Source organism: Ascaphus truei, chromosome 1, assembly GCF_040206685.1.
Source record: "Ascaphus truei isolate aAscTru1 chromosome 1, aAscTru1.hap1, whole genome shotgun sequence".
NCBI lineage: Eukaryota > Metazoa > Chordata > Amphibia > Anura > Ascaphidae > Ascaphus > Ascaphus truei.
The window spans coordinates 439,843,821-439,870,183 of NC_134483.1; the positions used below are offsets into that span (position 1 = coordinate 439,843,821).

The 26,363-nt window shown below is 41.2% G+C and overlaps 1 protein-coding gene across 2 annotated transcripts; it reads right to left on the minus strand.

Moving 5' to 3' along the window:
- Positions 1-16,463: 16,463 nt before the first annotated feature.
- SPRY1 (sprouty RTK signaling antagonist 1) lies at positions 16,464-21,973 on the minus strand. 2 transcript variants are annotated; one of them, XM_075615655.1, is made up of 2 exons: positions 21,277-21,973; positions 16,464-18,936 (listed from the first exon to the last, which is right to left on the minus strand). In XM_075615655.1, the coding sequence occupies exon 2, from the start codon at positions 18,879-18,881 to the stop codon at positions 17,931-17,933; it is 951 nt and encodes a 316-aa protein (XP_075471770.1). In that variant the 5' UTR covers positions 18,882-18,936; positions 21,277-21,973; the 3' UTR covers positions 16,464-17,930. The 2 variants fall into 2 exon arrangements, with proteins under 2 accessions (XP_075471770.1, XP_075471778.1); XM_075615663.1 differs by lacking the exon at positions 21,277-21,973 and adding an exon at positions 20,507-21,249.
- Between the last annotated feature and the right edge of the window lie 4,390 nt (positions 21,974-26,363).

Consider the following 26,363-nt stretch of genomic DNA (forward strand, 5'->3'; position numbering starts at 1 on the left):
CGATCAGGCCATTGAAGTCAATACTACTACTGTGAAGCGCTATGTACATTAATGGCGCTATATAAATAAAGACATGCATACAATAGGGAATTTCGGCCGAAAACGTCCCAATCGGTCACTTTGGGGGATACAGAATCAGCCCCATAAAATGACATGGAGAATAGCTACATAGAGAAAGTGAGTGCCCTGAGACAGAGCAGCGGAGGGACACAGCTGTACTGCATTAAAGTCTCCCCACTCCCGAGATGTGGCATTTCCAAGCTATTTGCTCTTCTAAAGAAGCAATGCCCCCTAGGAGTAAAGAGTATTAATGGCAGTGACATGTTTAAGGGATTACATCTGGGTGATTGATGCATTATTATTTTTTTACCCAAACTGATGATACTTATAAGTATTTTGTAAACATGGTAAGCTGAGACTTGGGAGCAGTATGATTTCATCTAGTTACTCCCTTGTGTCGAATGTCACTGTTTCCAGCAAGAGCCTGCACACATACAAAATAAAAATAAACATTTCAATCCTCTCCTTATCTATATTGGCTCTTTGACAAAGGTAAGATGGGCTAAGGGCAGAGAAAGCACTTGACTGACAAACACTTCCGCATTCAGGGAGCCCTAACCAATAAAATGAGTACATTACAAATAAACAACACTTTGCTTTTAGCCGGGCTAGTCTAGTTTAAGAAATACAGTGCGCACTGTCCCTTGATTCCTAATCTCATCACAGTCAATGTAATTCTCCTTGCCGCTCCCAATCTCCCGTGATAAGAGGGGCAAATCTAGGCATACAAAAAAACAGAAAAGGGTCGCAAGAGAGAAATAACAAAGACACAATTAGAAAAACATAATATCATTTCTATGTCAAAAATGGAACATGTAACACTTACATAAAATAGGGGTGGATCACAGTGATCCAAAAACTCCCTGCAAATCCACAGAGGCTCGGGCCCCGATTCCCAGAGGCCCCGCGATCTCAAAGTCACAGATATTCCAATGAAGGGAAATTTCCGGCTCCAAGGGTGATGTCAAGATGTCGGATACAACTTTCAGTCGGCGTCCTCGTGGTATGCTGAGATAGCAGCTTCCGTAGCCCGTCGTTACGTCGCTCCGTGTGACCTCACCGCCGCAGTCTAGTTTAAGGAAATCAATTCAACTGTTAAATTCTTTCACAAACTTGTGTTTTTGGCTGACAAGGGATTGCACCTTCAATGGAATGAATGGTTCTGCAGTTCTGCGTGAAGCTGTCTACTATTGGAAGAGAGGCAGGAAGCTGCATATGGAGAGGTGCAAAGATTGTTGACTGACCAATTATTATCATTGGCAGGATCACTTCAGAGGGTAGATATTTCTTAAAACCTATTGGCTACAGAACCTGTTAAGAGTTTATTGTGTAATACAGCAGGTGGGTTTGCTTTTTGTTTGTTCTTGTACAATGTAGTAACTGATATTTCAGTGACAAAAAAAAACCCTGTCACAATACTTACATCAAAACATTGATCACTCGTCTTTATATTGTTACAGCGTTTCTTTATTGGAATACATTTTTCGGAGGCTAGCAAATGCTTGCAGCTTTGAGCACGTGTCACCATTGTCATATTGACGGACTTTGTGCGTATTCAGAAACCTTCCTTTTGCGGGATCCCTTGGTCCCACGTTGAGTGTCAATGTCACAGCCCCGCTCAACAGTTTAAACAGGATGGAAAACATGAAACAGTTCCAGTTTATGACATTTCTTCTGCTTTTTCACATTTGTGTTATCCTTTGTTCAATAAATATTTCCTCTCGTCTTCTATTTTAAAGTGTCTGGGACATTTGCTGCTGGCATTTAGTCTCTCTGATGGTGCCTGTAGATAAAATCAGTGTGTCAAACAGTAACAAACAGGAAACAGTGATGTCAAATGCAGCCAGCCACATAGTTCCTTCAGTATTTCTGTCTCACACTTTCCCCTTTTTTCATCGCACTCTCACATTTTCACTCTCCCACTCTCTCTGTATCAGGGGTGACCAATTTCAGTCTTCAAGAGCTACCAACAGGTCTGGTTTTTGGGATATCCCAGCTCCAGCACAGGTGGCTCATGATTGAGCCACCTGTGCTGAAGCAGGGACTGATTAAGCCGCCTGTGCTGAAGCTATTGAAAACCTGGTCTGTTGGTAGCTCTTGAGCACTGGAGTTTGCCACACCTGATCTAAGTTTGTATACTGTGCGCGCACATAGGCACAAAGAATACCAATTGGGAAATGCTGGTCATTGAAGCATTTCTGTAAACGTTGTTTTGCAATTATTTTAACTGCACTTAGTGATTTCATGATAAAGATTAACCATGTTAATGCATGCACATCACAGAAAATGATAACATCTCGTTTTTAACAACCACACTTTAGACGTTTACAGCTTTTGGCTCCTAAACTGGGAAGTAACAATATATTTTGAAGATGCACACGGGAATTTTAACAAATTCTACAAAAAAGCTGAATTGCCTTTTACTCAGCTCGCATTTCTAGCTGTTATGATTTTTGGGATATTTCCCATGAAAAATAAAACATGTTCTGCACAAGTGCATTTAAGGTTTTTGACTGACTTTCAAGTGGCATTGGCTGTAGCCAGTTTTGCTTATTTATTGTAATAAATGCAGCAGGTCCTTGCCTCTAAGGCAATGTAATTATCTAAGCCAGTGGTTCCCAACCTTTTTTTGGTTAAGGAACCCCATGTGAAATTCTGAGGAACCCCCAACCCTCTCTAATAAGCGTGTCTGTGATCAGATGCATTGTGACCTCTTCTGTATTTGGTACAATTGTAATATTACCTGAAGATTACAGGGAACCCTTTAATGATGCCCGAGGAACCTTGGTTGAAAAACACTGATCTAAGCTGCCGATCGATCCATTCTTCCTTTAATGATCGGCAAAGATCTTGCTTCCCAGGGCACGCAATATGGCTGCCTATTTCGAAAACGGAAGTTAAATACATTAAAACGCTTTAAAAAGGGTACAAAGAGTGGGGATTTTCTTTAATACAGTAATTATTATATAATACTATACAACTGGGGTTTTTTTTAAACACATATAGGATTTTGAAGATAATGCTGCTTTAAGTTTGGCAATTTTGAGTTTGGGAGTATTTTTGGGAGAACAAATACACCAAGCTAAGCAATGTAATTTACAGCTTAGCCCCAATATAGTGTAGGGTTGTACAATTCGTATTTTCAAACATAGAGATATAATGCGTAGGAACCTGCTATATCTCAAGCAAGAAGCACACTGTGGGTGCACACCAGGGCAATTAAAACTTAACATGTAATACTTCCACAGTTAATATAAGTCTACACATGCAACAAAAATTATCGTATATTTAGTGTGTATTTTTAATTTGTTTAAAATTGTACCATGATGTAAATAAAGGACGCTGGTAATTGATAATGCAAGATATCAAACACCACTGAATAATAGTATCATTTGTCCCATGATATTTATAGTATATAAATCATACGGCAATGTGTTTAAGTGTGTTACAGGTAGTTAACACTAATGTGCAAAATCTGATGTAGTCAACAGCACAGCATACCACATATCCCACCAACAATTGGCATATAGTTGTCTGAATCTCTATGGCTGTATAATGTTTAAACAGTCAACCCCACTCTAATCTGAGAAGCAAACTAAATATAAAAGCCATGAATAGCACAGCGCAGCTGCAACATCACTGCGTCATTTTACTCCTATGCTAAATAGATACTTCATCAGTGGAGACTTAAATTGAATTACATATAATATATGAGATATAATGCCTTCAATTGTTGGTGACTGGTATGTAGGATTACTTCTGTGCATACTGACACCTTCAGTGCTCAATGTGGTAAAAGTATATATCTCAATCCATGCTTGAAATGCTTAAAGATTATATGACCAAATAAATATTTTTGGCATTGAGATACTATGTAAGGCGATATTGTTGCAACATTCAATGTGCTAATGCATGTACTGTACTTAGGTGAACAGACATACGTCACCATATTGGAAACAATTTCCTTCGTATTTAGTGTGTTGAGTATATAACCCCTATTGCAACGCTCCAAAAAGTACTGCCTTCAATTGCTAAGTCAGACGTCACCATTTTGCAACATCTATTTGTAACCATCTTTAAAGCAATCTCTATAACAATGTAGCACACGGCGGTGCAGTTGGCAAAAAGTTACGACCTTGCACGGAAAGAGAGAACCCAGCGTCCAGAACTCCTCCTGGAACGACGTCACTGCGTCTTGCGCCCAACGCATTTCCCTCCCGAACGGAGCTTCGTCAGGGGAAGATCATATTTTCTTCTGGTTTTGTACAATTCGTAGTTTCAGAAGATTTCATCATAGCCTTTGTCATTTGCAAACACACACTCTGTCCCAGATATATTAAAGCTGCAGATCAAGGTGCCGTTTAAAAAAAAATTCCCATTCAATATGTGCATCAATACAATCTGCACACTGACAAGTGATTAGCTAAGCTGCAGATCGATCCGTTCTCCTGTAATCGATCGCTTGCTCAGGGTTATTTAATTCAGTTCTTGCACAGCATTTTGGGCAATGTAGTTCCTAGGATATGATTGACTGGGCAGTTACTGGATACAATTGGTGCACTGTTAGAGGGGCTCAAGAGCCGGAGCCTATCAGAAGGGGAAGGGGGCTGTCACTTTGGAAATGCTTCCTACATTAGAAACATTAAAAATGTATTTAAAACATTCTTTTTTTTTAAATGCTACAAGTATTTTCTCATAGTACAGAACTGAATATAAAAAACAAAACAAAAAAACACATGTATGATATTGCTTGAACTGCTGCTTTAAGCATGGCTAAGGCATATGACACTTTAAAGCCCACTGAAGTGAATGACATATAAGGTGTCTAATGGTTTATCCCCACTAGTCAGTATGGCCCCTAATATTTTGAGGACCATAATGTTAGGTTTCTGGGTTAGAAACCCATTGCTTTATGTAACCCCCTATAGGATTACCATGGCCATATAGGTAGTGATACTTGTCCTACTAGACATGTAACCCCCTTTGGGACTACTAGGGCCTTACGGGGTTAACTATGTGGGCTCACACAGAGTAACACCCCATCTTTATCACATGGTGCTGGGATGATTCAGCAGAAGTTAAGCCCTGCCCCCTTTCAGCCTGGATACAGTGACATCATGCAGTGCTCTAAATAAAGGGGTGAAGGTTCTGGAAGATCAGATCCCAGGAGGAGCTGAAGAAGAGGGATCTCATGGTGAATAGCTATGTAAGTCCCTAAATATAGGATCGGTTCCCCAGCCCTTTTATTGTTTTCAGTTACGGACAGTTAAAGCCCCACCAAGATAGTCTGATATTACTCCAAAGATATTATGAGAGAAAGGCTATGCCCAGAGGGAGCTTCACAAGCCACAGTCCCTAGATATAGTGGGGCCAACCCCACAGACGGGTCCTTACTGGCTCTCGCCCAGAAAGCAAGGAAATGGCAAGCCACCCTGAAGATAGGGGGTCGATCCCAGAGGGAGTAGTACTAGGCCCGCCAGTGGCTCTATGGATATGGAGCTATACTAGTGTTATAGAGCAGAGGGATTCCACAAACAGACCACACCATGCAAAGCCTCAGCACCTTCCTAGCAGGCCGAGTTGGAGCAGCTATGGAAGCCATGCAAACAGCATAAGCCATAGACATGTTTCTGTTAATACAAGAGGACCTCTGTATATACACGTGAGACTGTACATGCCAGATAGTAAACTGCTGTTTGAATGAATAAAGTTCCTGGCACCCATCATTGGTTATCAGCGCCCAGTCTGGACGAAGTCTGCACCCTGAATAAGGCAATGCATCCCGAGCAGCACTAACACAGACATTGATGTAAACTCCCAGGAGCCGGGCATGGAGGGTTACACACAGGATTCGGGTGAGTCAGCAGATGCTAAGCCCTGCCCTGTTTTGCCTAGGACAAGGACGTCAGGGGGGTATATGTAGGAAGGAGACGGTTCCAGAGGTTAGGTTCCTGGAGGAGTGAAAGTGGAGGAGCCTCAGTGTATATAGTTAAGAAGTATGTTCCTGAGTATATAGGACAGACCAATCCCCATTTATTATGTTCTAGTTAGGGACAGTGCCCCTTCAGATAGGGTCTCGAGAGATGGATAAGGTGGTTCACAGGAGGAGGCATGCACGCCACAGATGTCCCCATAAGGGGGACCCCAGGATCAGCTCTATCGACAGATCCACACACACCTCAGTTACAGCTTGTCTAGAAGTGGCATTTCAGAGACAGAAGTGGGGTGTAGATCCCCTAGCTATAGTGAGTCAGACAGGTCCTGAGAAGGGGCCTAGAGTGACAGAACTTAACATATATTATGCAGAACGGGGACCAGTCAATTAAGGAAATCCAGTTAAGTGTTCGCACCTTCCCAAATGTTGTGAGGGCGCCTGGGGATGCAACCATCAAGAGTACGGATAAGCCATAAGAAAGCAATGCCACTTATACTTATGTATACATGTGAATGGATGAAAGGAGCCCTAGTGACAGGGGGCATAAATAAAGAATGTTGTTTATACTGCAAAGGTTCCTTGCGCCCATCACTTCCATCTTTGCTACCTCATCGCCCAGCCGCACGAACCCCTGCACCAAGAATAAGGTAAAGCCTTAAAGCCTATAGAGACACTGATGTAAACTTCCTAGCAGTCGAGCAGGGACAGTTACATCTATATTTCCAAAGCTTTGCTAAGTTTGAGATAGATTATAATGCTCAGCTCTATATTTGCTTCAGTACAAAAGGGCTCTGGAAGTGACTCATGTTAATGTAGGCTTGTCCAAAGATGCGTAATCTCTACCAATAAACCTCACCAGTGCTGTAGGAGTATACGAAACAGGTTAAAAGGATACCATAAGGTTCGTAAAAAAAAAACCTGAAAACCCTAACAGTCATCAATCCCTTTATCTGTCATTTGTTTTGGCAAATGAATAGTTCCACTGGAATAAAATGCTTGAACTTGTGCAGTTGTGCTGCTCATGAACCACATCTCTCAGAATGACATTTGGCTGGTAATTTACATGTTGTGATTCAACACTGGAAATTATTTTTTATCGGTTGCCATAAATTAGATATCTGTTGGCTGAAATTAAAACAAGGTTGCAGGGGAGGGGAATAGATTTACAGCTCTAGCAAATCTTGTTTTCATGTATTTTGACAATCAACCCCCCTTGCTTAACCTTTTGTTGCCAGAGAGGCCAGCTGAACTGCACCGCTATGCTAGGAGGGAGGCAAACTGTTGAGCACAGATCGCTTCTCTCATGTGGTATATGCCAGCAATAGAAATATGGGTCTGTGTCTAATGGTTAACATTTTATGACAAGAATAAAAGTTGATCACTTGAGATAAGTCTTGAATGAACAGGTGGCTCCTAGTATTGAATATACACAGTCTAGGAAAATATTTAACTATCTTGTATAAATGTCAACAAGCTATAAAAAGTATGCAGATACATGATGCAAGGGCATTAAAGCGCAGACAAAAAGTAAGGCTGGGGCCATAGAGGGGGTAGCAGGGCTGAGGCGCGCTGACGCTGAGGCTCGCCTGCTGAAATCTGCGTGATTTCATGCCCATGCAGGCGAGCCAGCGGGCGCGATCGGGAGGCGGGGGGAGACTGAGGGAGGCGGGGCAGTGATGTCTCTGGGCCAATCGCCCGCGACGCACCGACGTCAACGTCACGGCGCTGTGACTTTGACGCTGCTCCACGCTGATTGGATGTTTTCAGCCGACAGCGCTCTGAAAAACAGTTTGGCTGTCGGCTGAAAATTCCAGCACCTCAGCACGCCTGCGGACGCTCGCGTTAGCCCCCTCTAAAGACATCCTCATGGAGGATGCAGTGGCTCAGCGCGGAGCGTCCGCACGGCTCAGCGCGGCCTCCCCTGCCATGGACTCGGCCTAATAAGTGTGTGTATTACGCATACTAACAAAAAAAAAAGTTGACTAAAAATGTGTATGGCTCATTCTGCAGTAAGGCACTTTAGCCTTCCAAACAGATAACGCTAAATCGCTGCCATCACACTTTCTAAAATAAGGCCCATAAATGACCTTGCTGCCATTTGCAACATCTACTATTGGTGCCTTAAGAAAGTATATATTTTATAGGTATACTGTTGAAAAAAAAACATCGTGGGACAGACATTTCACTTTAGTGATACAGTCCCTAAGACTTATTGAGGGGCCCTGAGACGTACAAAAGCTTGTAACCTATCAACTACTTGTTGGTCCAATAAACTGTATCATACCAGTTACTCCCGCTCCCTCCTTTATAAATACAGTCTCCAATAGAGAAATCACGCATGTGGGGCAAGATTCTCCTGTTAGTTAGATGAAAACTCAATGAAACTTTAAAAAAAAAAATACTTTTGACCAGCTATGTCTATTTTTTTAACAGTATTGCTAACCTAGCGCCATGTCCTCGTGTCATTGTGATCCGTTCCTTGGTTTCCAACATGGAATTCGATTGTCCATCCACTTTAATAGAAGTATGAAACAAGGAGAATGTGAGGGGACATAAAAAGTCAATGTAATGAAGAAATTACTGCAGCATTCTTCTGCCAAACCATTTTGCATAGCACGAACCCCTACATTAGTTGCAAAAGAAAAGTGTGTTTGTTGTACACTACAGTACTTACCGTTGCACTTTTGGGATGTAGCCTTCTTGATCGAAGTTTGAATAAAAGCTATTTTAAATAATGAAATCCCCATTAAAAAAAAAAAACAGAGAGAGAGAGAGCTAAGAATGTGTTAAATGAAGTGCTTTCACTTCCTTGCAAAAGCCATCGATGTTGCTAAGTGAGACTAGTTTTAACAAAGGTAGCAAAAGGAGAGAAGGAACTCTTTTGGGATTATTTATTACAGACATACATTTGTCCCAGATATTCAATGCCACTTGCTAATGCTAATACAGTTATTGTATCCATAATGTCACAGTATCTGCAGCAGGAGCAGTATGTGTACTTCTGCCTTTTATCAGATCAGGAGAGAGAAAAAAAAATGCAGAGCAAACATTATCTATTGTTAATTACCTGTAAAGTAAGGCTTTAGCCACTTCCACTGTTTCTAAAGAGCTCTGAAGTGAAACCTGAATGAAGTCACCCATTGTTTTCAATTGTGCAACAGCCAGGAGCAAATGGGGCTCAAATAGCAGCTCTGAAAGGCAACAGGAAATTGGCATACTGCTAATCTGCACAGAACTATTCATAGTAACAAAGGCTACATTCCTGCTAAAATATTCACCATTGGAAATCCTGGGCAGATCTGTTTTAGCAAGTAGGACAGAACAAATCCCAAAGAAGAGAAGGCCTTTAATTAGAGAGCCAAGGGAAGCGGCTCTTTCCGTCTTTGGCCTGTGACTTGCATGCATTAAAAACCCTTCTTCTAGAAGTTATTTGAAAAAGGAAGTGGAAGGTCAGGGTTGCAGTGCTGTAACACTTCGAAGCTGCAGGGCGAGTATTTCTCCTGGATTTCTGAGATGTTCTGGGTTTTAAACTTTTGTGTGCGTTTGCTGCCTTTAATGCACAACAGTGTAAAATCAATGCAAAGGCCCATCCTTATCTGATTTAATGAGACCCTCAATTCCATCTTGATCAAATCAGCCTTTCAAAATATTTTCTTAGATTATTTGATGGGAAACCGCAAAAAATAATCACTCTTCTACACACCTATAATTTATTTTTTTCCGCGTTAGAAATAATACAATTAGCGTTTAAGGCTGTTGTTCTTTCCTTGTCTACAAAGTGACAAAGATTAAATAAGTGATTACTGTATCACTTTTTTTTTTTTAAATGAGTACCAGAATAATGCACTCTGTTGGTAACTTGTGTTAGTACTTACAAGTGATATTTTTTTTTATCCTGGTCATGCTTTGCATAGTTATCCTCTAGTTTTATTGTATTTTGGGCAAATTGAATGTAATCAGAAGTGCATCATCACTTAGCCCTGATCACTGCAACTTAGCAATCATGTCACCATTATTTCCCTAGTTGTCAGTAGCCACTTGTCCAGGGAGCCGCATTGGCCCCTGGTGGAATCTATCCCCTTCCTTTGCTGCATTGGATGCTGAATATTAGAGTTCTGCACCTGTTCCACTGCACTATTAAATAGGACAACACATTCTGGATGTACCTCTCCAATTTGCTGTGAAGCTGGGTTGCCATGCCAGGGAAACCTTCAACAAATGGAGCTCACATGCTTCCCTGAGGAATGGAAGCAGCTTCACAGCATACTCAAAAAATGGCCTACGGACAGGTCCCCGCTGGCTACTGCAGCATCCCCTGTGGCGGACGCTGCAGGGACAAGAGCTGCCCACAATGGGGCCGGGGCCGCTGCGAGGGGGGGCGCCGCACTGCGCGGCGAGTTTCTGAGGTACACATAAAAATTGAGATGGGAACTAGCGATGGAGCGCTAGGCCACGCCCCCCAGCGGTTCAGCCAATGAGGGCGAACCTGCCGGGTGACATCATGGCCGCGCCCCCGTCACTCCCCAGTCACACACCCCGTCTTTCCCCCTGCAGACCGGGGAATTCGGCTGCATGCGCCGGGGCCGCAGCCTAAGTGCGTGTGAGAGTAAGGGTGCTGTATATGTGGGAGCTGTGTATATTCTCCATGTATTGGGGAGGTTTGGCTGAGTCGGGTATAATTTTCACATTCTTCTTTGCAATCCAATTACCCACCTACCACAACACAAAAACGTGTTGAAAAGTGGGACTACAACTTCAAAAGCCCAACACCGTTGAGGTAATGTTGCGAAAATAATTAGGAGAAAACCTTCCTGAAATAAAAAAGGGAGCAAGCAACTCATTGTTTATCCACATGCCAAATACCAACATCGCAGCTTGTTCCAAGAGCTTTTATCACATTTCAATTTAAGTGTGAAGCATTAAAAGGAAAAAAAAAAAAAAAAAATCCTAAACGCCACTGAAGAAAAAATAAATAAATCTGCTTGGAAAAATCAGAAAAAAATTATATATATTTAAAAAAAAAAAAAAAGAGAGAGTTCTATAAACACTTAGTAAATTTTTTATTGGATTTTATTTTTAGTTTTGGACTTGACGTAGAGAAGCAGAGCAATATGTGCTACTGGCAAAGTTGTGAAACATAGTAATTATATCACTTTTTCCACATTTCTTCTGGGGACGTCCTGCCCAGCTGTATTTTGAAACTGTGATGCGGGCTCTTCAGGTGCACGCAAGAGTAAACAGAAAGCCTTAGTTTCATTGGAAAACCATCCACTCTAAATGAATAGCCAACTTAATGATGTCATCTTTAAGTATTCAGGAGCTGCCTGCGGTTGAATGAGTTGAAATATAATTAAACTGATAGCATAAACAAAAAATAGATTTATATACTGGAATGTATTTATGGTTGTTATTTTGTTATATATATAAAAAAAAAAAATACACACTTAAGCAACGTTGAGAAGAGAGGCTTGCAACCGCAGTAACAGGAAGATCATTGGGGAGGCCTTCATCCAGCAGTGGATCAACAAGGGCTGATGCACACACACACACACACACACACACACACACACACACACACACACAAATTATTTGTATAGGGGGTATTTGGTTTGTTTATGGCTACTCGTACTTGGCTGCTTCATTCAGATTTTCAAAATGAAGATGTTATTCGCAAATATGCATAAGAAAACAAAACACACAAAAATAACCCCCTAATACATTGTTTCATAAATAAAAACATTTTATATTGCCAGATTCCCTTTCTGCGGGAAGAGGGATAGGATAAAAACTTCAATATGTCGTCTAACAAAAAGTAGGTTAAAGTAATACTATGATTTGCAGTCATAGGCCTTAAAACAAGGAAATTACTGAATGCCGTTTGAGACTAACGCTTAGCTCTCACTTGCCACCATAACAAGCCAAAAATCCTAATCATGTTTTCAGATTTGTGAAAAATAAATAAATAAACAAGATGGTCATTTAAAAAAAGCAAAGCTGGCAGCTCTTATTTTTGTTAGCTGAACCAGGTTTACCCCAGAGCAGATTCGTGGTTCCCTAGTGCACTGGGACCCGCTCGGTTCTGAAGAGTTTTGTGTTGGTTTTAATATACACACACACACACACACACACACACACACACACACACACACACACACACACACACACACACACACACACACAATACAAATATGGCGGCAGACTAGAAACAGCAACCAGGCAGCTGTCATCTCTTCTATTGGCTGCTGGAGCAAGTCCATACCCCCAGCAGCTATATTGTTTTCCTAATCGGTGGATCCCGCTCCACAACCAGGAGGGGGGGGGGGGGATTCCCAAACACTGTTTCAGAAGCATTTTGGGAGCTTTAGTTTTATATATTTTCAGGATAAGAAAAGTTTTTGTGCTGGGGCCGTGAAGAGACGTATGTTGCATAATGTACTTTGAAAATAATACAAACTCCATTCCACCGTTTAAAAAGGTTCCGGTATTGAACAGCCCACTGTACTAACAAAATAAATGCAAGTGCACACTGTATGCTATGAGGATTAGACGGGAAACTGTTGGCAGGTCTTAAGCTTGGAAAGAATTTATAACTACATAAATCTCTACTGAAAAAGTAGGTTAATTTGAAAAATCAATTCTGCTTCTTGATTACTACAAAGGCAGCAGCTTCATCTTGATATAAAAGCGGTTTTTCTCTCAACTCAAACAAACTTCACCTGAAAAAAAAGGTTCGACATAATTTTCTAACCAGAACTTGTCTCCGCAGGAAAGAGTTCCATCAACTAACAAAAAGCACAACCCAGCCCGACGTGATCCATGCAACTTGAGACACTGGACTCCACCCTGCTCATCTGGAGCACTTCATTAGGATGTAATGGTGTCGGTTCAGCACTACAGCAGGAAAACAATTCACTTGCATGGGAGATTATGTGCGCTAGTATCAGAACCGGCACTATTGTACCTTAATGACATAGAAGCAACAAATAGTTTTGAGGCAAGAGAACGGATTATTCAGCCGGCAGAGCAGCATGTAAAGGAATCTCTTCAATTAACAATTAAAAATGCTTAATATGTTGACATGCTTCTTTCTAATCAATGCATTCAATACATTTATTTTAACGAGGCAATACAGATTTGAAAAAAATGAAAAAAATATATATTTTTTTTGTTTTAATATTTGCAGCGTTTCATTACCTTTATTGAAAACCTAATCCTAAAATGCCAATCGATTGGTTCTCCTATGGTCGATCAGCAAACTCCTTCCCAGGGTTCACAAAATAGCTGCCTTTCCGTTTCAAATCAATCCTGCAGTCACTAACTCAGCAGCTACAATGTAGTCTTAAATTATGACGGTAACATTATCTATTGTTACAGTTTATAGCTCACTCTGCTGGGAATATTGGGAACAAATCATCACAAACAGGAAAGTGTTAAAAAGATCTTGTACTGCTTGGGAAGCATGCTAAATCTGCTATAGAAATCAAAGGATACTCAGTATTTTAATACTCATTAAAATGGCATTAAGAGTTGAATTAAAAAAAGTGGTATCAAATACAAAAGAACGGATTTAAAATTAAAAAAAGCAGAATATTGCTTGGATTGCTCCTTTAAAGCCAATAAACTGAACTCAAAATGTTTGTACATTTTTTTTTTTTTAAATAGTATCGAAAAACATAATTGTCTTAATCTCTAGTTTTACCATGGAAACCTTTCACACTCCACTGGGCTTTGGGGTGAGCTCCATTTTAACCTCCCAAATATATTTCAAATGCTCATATCACCTAAAACGGAGAATCAGGTTTAAATTTTTTTTTTAAAATACACGCACTTTGGAAAGGACAGATTTCTTAAATTAAATATATATCATCATAATTGAATAGACGATACCGTTCTGTGGCTAACGATAAAGCATTTAGTTAGAACGGTATTATCTATTCGTTTTTGATTATTAAGCTCGGGTGTGTGTGTGTGTGTGTGTGTGTGTGTGTGTGTGTGTGTTTGTTTGTGTGTGTGTGTGTGTGTTAGATATCTATCTCTCACTTGTGAGCACATTCACATGTCCTAGACAGGTCTGCAACCCTGTCTTTCAACCATTATCACCTCGCATACAGTGCTCCCACTGCAGCAAGGGATTCTGGGAAATGACATGCAAATGAGCACACACTTCTTTATTGGCAATATGCTAACGGTTGAGGTTTTCTGTCGCCTTTTTCACCCACCATAACACATACATACATACATACATACATACATACATAGTAAAGTTATAGTGTGTAAAAAAGTGACAAAAACCCTCCACAGGGTTTTTACCCACCATAACTTTACAGTGGTGAAACCTATCCCTGCTTCATTTTGCAAAGCCAGTATAACCAACCCCACACTGAGGAGACCCATTAAGGTCGAAACAGCCGTCTGTGGGTGGGTTTACTGGCTATGCATCTTAACCCTGGCTGTGCTCAAAGCTGTGAAATGCAACAAGCTTAAGCTTATAGGGGACCATGTTAAATGGTTTTGAAGCAAAAAGTTGGCACTGTGTGATCATTTGCATGTCATTTCCCAGAATCCCTTGCTGCATTGGAAGTGCTGGGTGATAATGGTGAAAGGCAGGGTTGCAGACCTGTCCAAGACATGCCAAGGAGCATACAGTAATATTTCCATTTGAGAGAGATATAGATATTTATCTATATAATTTTTTTAGTAAACTGGTCACGATCTGATTACACAACATTTTTTCCCACCCAGTTACGGCCGGTTTCCTACACCTAGAATCTGTCCTGCAAGCCATTATTTAAATTTTTGCCAGAGATCAAACAGCATGGGTGGTTATTGCAGACAGCTGCATTACCTCAATTTACCCTTGTATAAAATACACAGCACAACTCCACAACTACTTCAAAAATAAAAAATAAACAGGAACACACCCCATTTAAACACAGAGGAGGGCAGACTACTTGTGCAATCAGAGGGTTCTTTAGAGAATCAACCTGGTTGTTCTTAAATTCTAATAGCAAGGCTCGTGAAGGCAATGAAATTATAACCTTTAGGAAGAATTACTGGGAACAGCCCTTGTTTTAAACCCTTGACCTCCAATCTTTCTCTCCTCCCCCCACAGGAGTCAGGAGGCATTTTGCATTTTATTGTCAGGATATCCTGGCTTGCAAATTTATTTAAAGGCACATGTTTTGTCAAAGCCCTGATAGTAAAATGCTTGTTTAATTACCAAACCAATATGTCACAGAGGCATTAGATGATTGGGGGGGGGGGGAAACTCCATTAAACGGTTTAAAAAAAAATAAAAAAATGCAAACCTATTTTACTAAAGCAATTATCACCATTTGTATGAAATGTAAGCTGGTAGTAGCTATGTCACGATTTACAAAAATGATAATGCAACAATGAACAAGCAACTTAATCCAAATATGTGGATTTGTGTGCAGCTGCACCAATATAAAAGATGTGTTTGGTGAGAGGGCAGTTCATCTACTTCTTTTAAATTAAAACAAATGCATTCCTGTGCAGTAGGTGACGTATCAGGAACTAGTGCAAACCTCTACATGTGGGCTAGCAACGTGTTCTAATGGAATCTGCCAGCAACGTAAGTGAGGTCTATTTACATCGCAATATATCCACAAATGTGCCTGGATGTTCACATGAAAAAAAATATATCTTTAAAAAAAAAAAGGGGGTCCCTTTTTGCTAGAAACAGAACCAAAATGGCCTTAAAAAAAAAAAGGCAGGGAGAATTCTTTAACCAGTGTTCAGGCTCAGTGAGACAAGCCTGTCTTTAAACATTTCCTCTCTTAAGCCTTTGTACACATGCCAATATGAAAATAGTTGCAACACTCAAAGGTCAGAATGTCATCTTTACAAAACCTGCAAGTCCCCACTTCTTATACTCAGCAGGATTCCCCCCTCCACATGGATAACACACATTCTTAGCATTACAAAATTGTGATTTTGAAAACCATGTTTATGCATTACGGGTCCAGCTGTAATAATATATCCGTATCAAGCGTGAAGGAAAAAGGGGCTGGGTGAAACTTAAAAAAAAAAAAAAAATCTTCTTTCCTAAGTTGTTCGAACACAGCACCCAGTTCAAGAATCACCCTTTCTGCTAACCCCTTTGTTGCAGGAGTCTACCACACACACCAACTCAATTATAGATAGGTACCTCTGGCTGCAAAGAGCTAAAGTACAAAGGAAATAATATACATACATAAATTAAAAAAAATGAGGTCATGTTTACTAAACTATGCTATTGCATCAGACATCTTATGGTCTTTTCACTTGAATGGACTTTAAAAAGGAGTCTTATGGAAAAAAAAAACACTGTTTAATAAATATGGACCTCAGTTTAAAAACAGACTGCAGAGTAAAACAATGGGACAGGTTGCCCTCTACAGTCAGGGGAGTTGGAAAGGGCCTGTGTTACATAGGAAGGGTTAAAAAGTAAGGACCAAACCATGTGTCAACGTTAAAATATACTTTAATTAAATTAAAAAATCATCAGTCTGAAATATATGCTACACAAAGTGGAACAGAGCATAATGGTGTGGATATTGACTTCTGGCAAAATAAAGAAATAACAGACACACACATTCATTAATTAATATATTTTCTGCATTATAGTTACATATATAACATATGTACTTTCCTTTGTGGCACCATTATTTTTTCAGTAAGTATTGATACTTTGTTATATTCAGACACGAGTAAATTTTCAACTGTCCTTTGTAATAAATATCATAAAATAATAGATTCACATAATAAATATTCTATACAATAAAAAAAAAAAAACGTTAACAGACATTTTGTCTTAAAAATAGTCGAAATTGAACTTTGTGTGATTTATACATAAAATATAAAAAAAAAAGGTTTTGTTTTTAAAAAAAAAAAAAAAAAAAAAAAATAAGCCAGGTGGTGGCTAAGGCAATTTAAAAAAAAAAAAAAAAAAAAAACACTTCAGAGGGAAACAGGTCACCATCAGGGAACAAAAAAAATGTTGATTCCCATGGTGAAAGAGCTTATTTCTTTAAGGCTACTGAATTTTCTGGCACCTGAAGAGAACACACTAATAATAGAAACAAGATAAGACAAACCAAGGGGGAGAAAAAAAAAAAAAAAGCTGTCCTTCAACATAGACAAGTGTCTCTGATGCGCATGTCTACACAAGTAAAAAGCAGAGGGGATAGACAAGACTTGTACAGATTAACCCCTTCACTCCAGTCAGCCATGTGGAACATAACTGCACATGGCCACGGTTTACAACACGGGTGTTCGGGTGTCTGATAGTGACAAAGAGACCAGTGGTAGCATTGCCAGCTGTCAGGCTTGGCAAGAGAGAGGCTGCCTCAGCTCCTGCTGTAGGCCAAGCTATACAACACTGGAGTAAAAGGGGCCAATATGTTTTCAGGAAACACAGAAGAGCTTCTAGAGGGGGACTAGGGGGGAAAGAGGAAGAAAGAGAGAAGAGACATTCATAGGTTTTTGCATCTGTGCAAATACAAAATAAAAAATAAAAAAAAAAGGACCCCACATTCCCAACCCTCCCACACATGATCATAAAACTAATCAAGAGGCAGGTAAGGCTGGGGGATGACGTGAGAGTTACCACTGCTGGTTCAAACTTTACAACAGAGATCAAGCCTTTTGTTATTCGTGGCAAAGCCAGCTAAAAGGCCAAGTAAAAAAGCTAGAGAGGGTTGAATGGGTTCTCTGTAAGTGGGTTGTAAGACTGGTGTGGTGTGTGTGTCCCCCTCCCCCCAAAAAATGATGGTGTTAATGTGCAGACGCCTAGGCAACAAAATATCTATACCAATTAATCCATGATTCCGGTGAAGAAGAAATTGGAAACATTAAAGAGGAAACGGGAGGTATTAAAAATAAACCTACACAGCAAACAATCCAAAAGGAGAGAAAAATCCCTCCTTTAAAGTCAGGAAGGTTTGTCCTGGCCCCGTGGACAGTCATCCAGTTTGCAGTAAACAGTATTTGAGTTCTTACATCGGCAACCGGGGCGATTAACTCTGTCATAACAACCTCTGCACAGTTTTAGGCATCCCTTGGCAGGAGGGTAGCAGAGCAAGCAGGGTAAGAACAAGGACATCACACCCATGCACAGGTATCTAGAGCAGCAGTGTGACTGAGTACAAGAGCAAGGATTATCCGCATACGAGTCCCCCTCGTCATCGTTGGAACAATGGTAGAAAGCCGCTTTAACCAGACACATGCAAGTGCTATATTCAACCATGCTCTCTGCAGAGCACAGACATTGCCGGTTGCAGGCAAGGCATGTTGGTAGGGTTCGTGGAGCAGTGCAATCTCCGCACTTGCACTTTCCACATTGTTCGCAGATAAACCTGTGCTGTGTCGAGTCCACTTTCATAGAGCTCTTCAGGTCATCCACAACCAAAGCAGATGCCTTGGGCTGCATTCGAACTATCCTGTCAGTCCTGTGCCCCAAGCCTGTTCTGGGAGGTGGGGATTGGCCCAATAGTTCTTGCTCTGAGGAGGCGCTGTTTGTGCTCCCAGAGCTCGCGGCACTTCCCGTGCTTGTGGACCTGCTGAGCACAGGTGCCCTTCCATTATACAGGTGCCCTGTGTGAGCAAGTCTGTGCTCATTGTTATTATTCACATTAATCGGTATGATTTCATGAGTCCTTTCCTGCTTACTGTGCCTGGGTACTGTTTTGGGCCCAAGTTTTTTCACCATGGATGGGCCTTCTGTGTACTCATTCCTGCTCCGAAGAGCTTTGATCTGGTCCAGCGACAAGATAGCTGTTGGTTGAACTTCCCGCTCATACTCCAATCTTTGCCTGCTGTCTAATGAAGGCTGTTGGATCACAACTAATGAACCGCCACCGCCATGTTGACTTTGTAGCTCCATCTGTAGTGATCTCTACTTCTGGCATTCAATGCAAACTTGGCATGCATCTGAAATCCTACAGGCAGATCAGAAGAGAAAGACAAAGGGGATTATTAAAACAAGTTGTGGGTTCTCTTTGGTGTGGGGGGGTGAGAGGGAGAATATGATTATAATACATACTGTATAACAAACATCTTAAACCAACAACCCTAGCAAAATACTGGTTTGGTGGAGTGCTGCTCCACAGGCTGCTTTATGGAGGATCACGTCAACTGATATTACAAAATCCACACAGATATATGCATGTCTTGTGTGCAGCGTTGTTATTGGCATGTTATTGTCACTCATACACTATACATCCTATTTAGGCATTTTTCACTGATATACAGTACACACATGATAACAATTTACTGGAGTACCTCAAACGCTGGCTGTAAATAAAAGGTATTTTTTTCCTGGCAGAAACCACCTCTATTCCTGCATGATCCAACTAGTTCATAATAAAACAAAGCCTCCAGATGTAAAATTACTGTGTGCCAGAAAACAGATTTTCTGTATGTTTTGTAACCATGGATCGAAACAAGTGTTTTAGGCAACATGTAACAAAAAAAAATTCCATTAGGTTTTATCAGAAAGAAAGACATTTCTGAAGTCAATGTAACATTCAGCTCTTTAATTGATGGTTTGAAATCTTTTTAGCATTGCAAAAAAAATTACAAAAGTTTGTTTTGCAAAAGTTTCCTTTGACCCCAAATGCCAGCCAATTAGTGCACTTCAATACTGGAAGGAAGGGATTCACAGGAGCATATGTTTTATCCCTATTCTCACTTAAACCGTGTTCAAATAAGGTAACTATACAAACCGCTATAAACTAAACAGTGTCGCTAAAGTCACAATGCCAATATAAACGGATTGCAAACTGTACCAGAGCTGTTATTTAATGCGCCTAGAATAAAAAAATAAAAAACACTTTATATTAAGTGAATTGTTTTTCTATAAGGCATACGATGGAAGGGTTAGTCACTTGCCATAATGCACCAAGTTTTACTTCATTCACTTAAGACAGTTTCCACATGCATTATATGGAAGGAAATTATATATATATATATGAAATATTGTCCCAAAAAAACAAGCAACTAAGAGATCCGTTTATCTGGTTTCCTGAAACACAAGATGATCTCGGAGATATGGCTATGCAGAAGGGTGTCTGCTGATCCCCAGCAAAATAATGCATGACACGTGCAGAATAATATTTCCATCTCATTAAAAACAAATCCAAATCTCTACGAACTGCAATTTACAGAGAAAAAGGTTGCACTCCCCAAACAAATAACCAAGGTCAAGACAAAATAATTAATCCCAATAATAATAATTCTCCTAAAAAAATAGCCACCAGCGATTCCTCAAACAAAAAATAAACACAAATTACTCTGTTTGACAATACTTTCATATCCACACCAAAAAAAAAAAAAAATAAAAAAAAGGAATCCAACGGCAGCTCTAAATCCTCTTCAAGGCCAACAGATTTGCAGATTGTGGAATACAAATCAATTCATTCATAAAATAATACAATCCGGGTTCGTGGGGTAGCATCAAAACAAGGGGCTAAAGTGTTGCCCTAATAATCCGAGAGTGGAGGTACGTACAGTATCACCACATTGGGGGGGAAGTAAAGAGAGATTCCTCCTGCATGTGCTGCTAGTTTGCTGCGCCCTCTGCAACAGAGCAGAGAACCAGGGATATGAATTAACAGACGGGGGAGACGGAGAGGAAGGAAAAAGTTATGAATGAAAACAAGCCCTCGCTGTGAGGAGGGAGGAGGCAGAGGTGAACATTACCGCAGGAGGGCGGACTTTCCATGGATCAGAGCTGCAGCGCCCTGTCTTCTCTCATCACATCCCCGCAGCACTGCACACTTGGATTCACGTCTCCTGTCCCAGCGCAGGACACACCCCTCTTTACAAGACTCTCAAGGGCAGCCCTGGCTGCATGTGCAGCAACTTGTGACATGCAGCTTCATGTGCAAGGTGTTAAAAGGAAGGGGGGAAAAAACCCACCAAGACACACGCTTTGCCAGCAGGTCAAATGAGAAAACCTTGAGACAAGAGATCTGCTTTCACTGTGTGTATACGTACGTGCGAAATTAATGCAAGTGTATTCGTAATAAACAGTGTTACACTGGACTAAAAACCTCAAACGATTAGACCTTGCAAACTACTCAAGAACACCTGCTAGGTTCTTATACCTCTCCAGCCGTTGTGGCCTTGCACAAATAATCGCACCTGTTAAGTGTAGATGAAGATTATTACGCGTGCAAATCATCGCGCAAATGTACATGTTTTTTTTTTCCCCAATGCAGATCACATTGTATAAAATAACTTGAGCAACCCTTCTCTCTCCCCCATCAGAAACTTACCGATCTGCAAGCATGCACCAAATGCAAACCCATTAAACACAACACTCCGGAAGATCCGAGCGGTGCTGTGATTGTGAAGCATGAGACGAGAGGCACTTCATGCTGCATGAAAGCAAATATCTCCAAGTATTGTTTTATTATTTAACTCCTGCAGGCAAAAAGTTGTTGATCTTGGGAATCCAGCTCTCTGGGAGAAGCAATGACAGCCAGGGTTCCTTTACCACAGCATAATAAATCCACGGAAATCCTTCCTTGACAGAGGATTAGTAGGCATCTGAAAAAAGTACGATTCGAGATAAACCATGCACACTAATGTCTGTCAATGTGCATCAGTAAAGCCGATCCAACAGGCAAGGCAGCAAGTCCTTGTCAGCACTGCACAGGGTCCGTGTTACTGCATGCAATGGGAGGAGGCAGGAGGAGGGCTTTTGGGTGCGACACTTTAATTCTCCTTTTTTTTTTACCCCTTGCAAAGTAAAATGCAACGATTTATTTATCTTGCAAAATGAAAACCGCAGGTACAAATAAAGGATCCCAAAAGCAATCCTCAAATTCGCGTGTAAATGCTTCTCAAAACCTCCACAAGAAAAAAAAATTAGAACCACTGGCAAAGGATAATGGTGATGAATGAGGGTGTCACCCTGCAGCAATCACTCATAGCTCCCTGGGACAACCTTCCACGCCTCGCGCTCTTCTGCCTCTGAATGAATGGATTCCTGGAACACTGGGTTTGTTCAATCAGAGTAATCTGATTGGCTGGTTGTGGATAGTGGAGGAAAAAAAAAATAGAACCTTGAGCGGCCCGGTAGCTGCTGATTGGCTGAGGCGCAGGGGGCGCGCGTTAGCTGCAGTGGCGCGGCCTCTATCGGAGACTGCAAGGTGTATTTGGCTGGCTGCTCCCGGGCTGCGTGTACACGCGGTGCTGCCAGCGATACGCCAGCTCTCCTCCACCGTGTATTACCTGTCACGGTGCGGGTGTATTAGGCCTCACTTCCAGTGTTTAATCAAAGAGTTCAGCAATCGGCCGTATTTCAGGAAATGCTCAGATGGGTCTGTGTTTGTTTTATACATGCGTGCGAACGTATATAGCGATATGTACACGTCTTTACGGGGGGGTTGCATTTGTGTGTGTGTGTGTTGCATTTGCAGGGCTCGGGCTGGGTTGATCTGCCCGCACTTGTTGTATGCACGATCCTGTCAGCTTCTGTTGATAGAGAAGCACTCACGTTGTTTCCTTAGGGAAGGAAGAGCCGTGACCTGTTGCCTGGGGGTGAGGACATTTCCTGCAGAGGCAGAAGAGGCGCTGCTTCAGATTCCTCCCCATCAGTTCTCTTTTTAACGAAGGGCCGAGACTTAAAAGTGCAAATCGCTTCCATTGCCAATTTCCGAAGGCGATCTCGTCTTTGGTGATTCGGTTCTATAGAAACGTTACATATTGGAATAAAATTATTAACTATCCAAATGTTGATTATTGAAATGGTCCATTAGTAGGCACATTTGTGCCATTCAGCCTTTTTGATTGCCCCCTGTCTACATGGCGCTGCGCAATAACAGCCCCTCTGGGTGGCAGAGATTGCTGTGATTTTAGTCACTATTGACCCCCCTGCTTGCTTGGAGGTGCATGTAAAGAGAGATAATATTAAGGTGCTGTTCTCATTTCCTAGGATCAAAGTGCCATGTGTTCATTAATCCCATTAGCGCCAGTGGTGCTTGCATTCAAGGAAGCGCAATAATTGGTGTTGATCACCAATGTAAAAGCTCCACTGATCCTGATACTAATAGAGTGTTTGTGTTCTGGAGAAAATACTCTGTAAACTGATTCCCTGTTGGGTGTGTGTGTATATATATACTTTATATATATATATATAATATATATAATTTATTTTAAAAAAAAATAACTGCATGGATGAGCTTGTTTGAGTTTCCTAGATCAGAGGTATGTATATGAGGTGGCTATTTGCAACATTAGTGTGTATGTTCAAAGAGTGAGTACAACCGTAGTGATACTTTTCATGTTGGGCTAATAACAAAGTTATTTACTCCGAAGATAATTCGTTGTATTTATAAGAAGCACGTTAACATGTCCCCAAATTAGTTGATGCAGCTATTAGAGGCCAACAAATCAAATACATGTATTTATTTATTTTTAAACGACTCAGCTGTCATGACATTTATCCACAATTCCCGATGAGTGCATATTTATTCTGGTGTCAATGTAACTGCACACCCTTCCACACATTCACTTTGTATAAAGGTGATCCAGCCGGAACTGAGTGTCCTACAAGGACTGCATGTGCAGCACTGCGAGGGGGGGGGGGGAACCCTTAACAGCTGCAAGAGGCAAGAGCAGCCCGGGGAGCCTGGGAGCATTCATCAAACATTGTTACCGTATAGGGCGAAGGGCTGGCCATGCTGTGCTAAGGACAAGCAGACAGCAGTAAACAGGAAGCCGCCCCGCGCTAATCTGCACGTGTTGTTCTGTGATCACTCCGGGGGACAAGCATTGATAGGTCACACATTCCTGTGAACTCCTCTGGGTACTTGTTTGTTTGCCGAGTTAGTTGTTTCCGGATCCACTCGTGTCTATCTTATTGCCATTCGCACAGATGCACTATACCAGATGAGCTTAATTTGTTTTATTGTCAAGGCTTTCATGCAATATATATTGGTGAGTGTCATTTTTTTTTTTAACTCCTTGTTAACGGTGGTATTTCCTGCTTTCCATGGCCTGGTGGATCTTCAAAAACCTCATTCATTATGTAGGTATACCACAGAGGAATAACCTTTAAGATGTTCCTATGTCCATTTCCTCAATTATTCGTTTTTACATTGTATATAGTCTCCTTTATTAGGTTAGCCAAGTGCAGCTGGTTATATATTTAATTCCAAACACTTAAAAGATGTACGGATCAATATTTTTTCTTGGCTGATCACTGTTCCCCTAGAGACTATACCATGTTGCTGGGCAGATGGCTAAGCTAAACCCAGCTGTCTGCTTTTATTGTGAAAGAGGAAGCTGCATATCCGGGTCCGTTTCAATGTGAAATCCTATTCTTAGGCAGAGGAAACCCGAAGTGGGGTTAATCACCACAGAAGAGTTCCTGTTTCACTTCCCAAAGACAAATCCATAAGTGTATCCCATAACAGCCCTGGTTCCAATGTCATATACAAGCTTTATTGTGTGCAGTCATTGTGTGCATGAGGGAATACATTAGACGAAGCAGGATGTTGAGGCAATACGATATCGTTTCAACATACAGAATGATTGTCAATTGTCCATATAATATATGGATACTCCGACGTCTGGCTTATATATTGTTACTTTTTTTCAGGCATGATATTAGTATTAATGGCCTAATAAACACGGGGGAGGGGGGCATTTGCTGATGTCTTGTGCAAAACTAGGGCAAAGCCAAATGCAAAATATTTGTACCACATTTATCAAAGGAAAAAACATTGGTTTCAGTGGGATTTCTTGTCCCCATCTCACAGCATTTAAAGTAGCCAGACAGAAAAGGGTTGGAGGTAAAAACTGCAGCATGTATTAAACCATAATGAAAACATGAACCATAGTAATACTAATAATACTACGCAGACCTTGCCAGCCACAAAACAAACAATGCCACTTGCTTTCTGGCTCAATGGGTTTAATCCACCACTTCAAGAGGTGAATAGTATCCTCCGTTACCACCTCCAAAGTCAAGCTCCTGCACTACCCCCTCAAACACCATAATGGGGACCAAACATTATTAACCTTTCAGTGCCAGAGGGCACTGCCACCTCCCTGCCCACGGACCCCCCCAGCAATCGTGTGATCGCTCACGCAATTGTTCCCCGATATATAGATACGTGGAAAAAAAGTATATATATTCAAACTTTTTTTTTTTTCAATCTTTTATTGGATTTTTAAAGGGTTTCACATAATCATATTTTGATGTACACTTTGTCTACAGATTAGTGCAAAGAAAGAACATCAGGTACATCCATGCATATATAAAATAGTCTTAAGACGTTGGTTTCAATTTTAACTTCTACTATAATAGTATAAGTCTTATGCTTCTATTAGATACATATAAGGCAATATTAGGCTGCGGCCCCGCTGGCGCTCAAAGCATGCGTGGCGGGTGTCCTGTGTCTGCTCGTGCGCGGGGGGAGGGGGCGGCATTGCCGAATATTGAACGAGCGGGTAAGTATAATTTTTTTATTTACTTAAGCACATCACGTGAGCGGGGACACATATATATATATATATATATATATATATATATATATATATATATATATATATATATATATATATATGCAAGTCACCTCGCCGCGCTCAGCGCTAGCGGGGCTGCAGCCTTAGGATTTTAAACCCTTTGAAATAATTTAAAAGGACAGGAGGAGAGCAGAGGGAGAAGGGGGATGGGAGAGATGTTGAGGGGAGAAGGAGTAGCTGGTGGGGGGAAGGGAGGGAAGGCATAATGAAACCATATTCACACTTTTTTAAAATATAAAACATGCATAATACATTTAAAAAAACATACAAGGTTAAGATCACTACCCTAAATAGGAGAGGTGGGTGGAAAACAACTTGCACCTTCTCTAAAGGTGATGAGGAAAAGCTCCCCATTTTATACCCTGTTCCCCAGAAGCCCACTAAATTCCAGCCTATCAGAGTCTGTCCGCACTCTGCCTTAGGCCGTGATTATAGCCAAAACGATGCGCACAGTTTTGACGCAGCGCGCATGAAAAACAACATTAATAGAACCAACTATAGCGTACATACCTGTTGCAGTGTGCGCACTGCGTGGAAGTGCAGGGCGGCTGTCTCCTGGCGTGATCTGCAGATTTGTTCTTGGCTGGCGACGGTCGCGTCAAGTGAGCAGTTCCAGCCAATGAGGGCGAACCGCTCACGACCACGCCTCCTATCTACCGTCTCCCTGGCATAACCACTCTGCTGTTCGGCGATGTCACAGAATAGCGCTTCCACCTTGCAGCATTTGTTATAATTGAGCCCTTACACCTAACTAGGGTTGCCCGGTGGCTTGTCCAAAAACACTGGACAAATGGGGAAAGGTCGACCTGTGCGAGAATAGTTGGTG

What these genes read in the sequence shown, in the direction of transcription:
- SPRY1 (XM_075615655.1), bottom strand. Translation starts at nt 18,881, where the DNA reads ATGGAGCTACAAAGTCAACATGGCGGTGGCGGTTCATTAGTTGTGATC.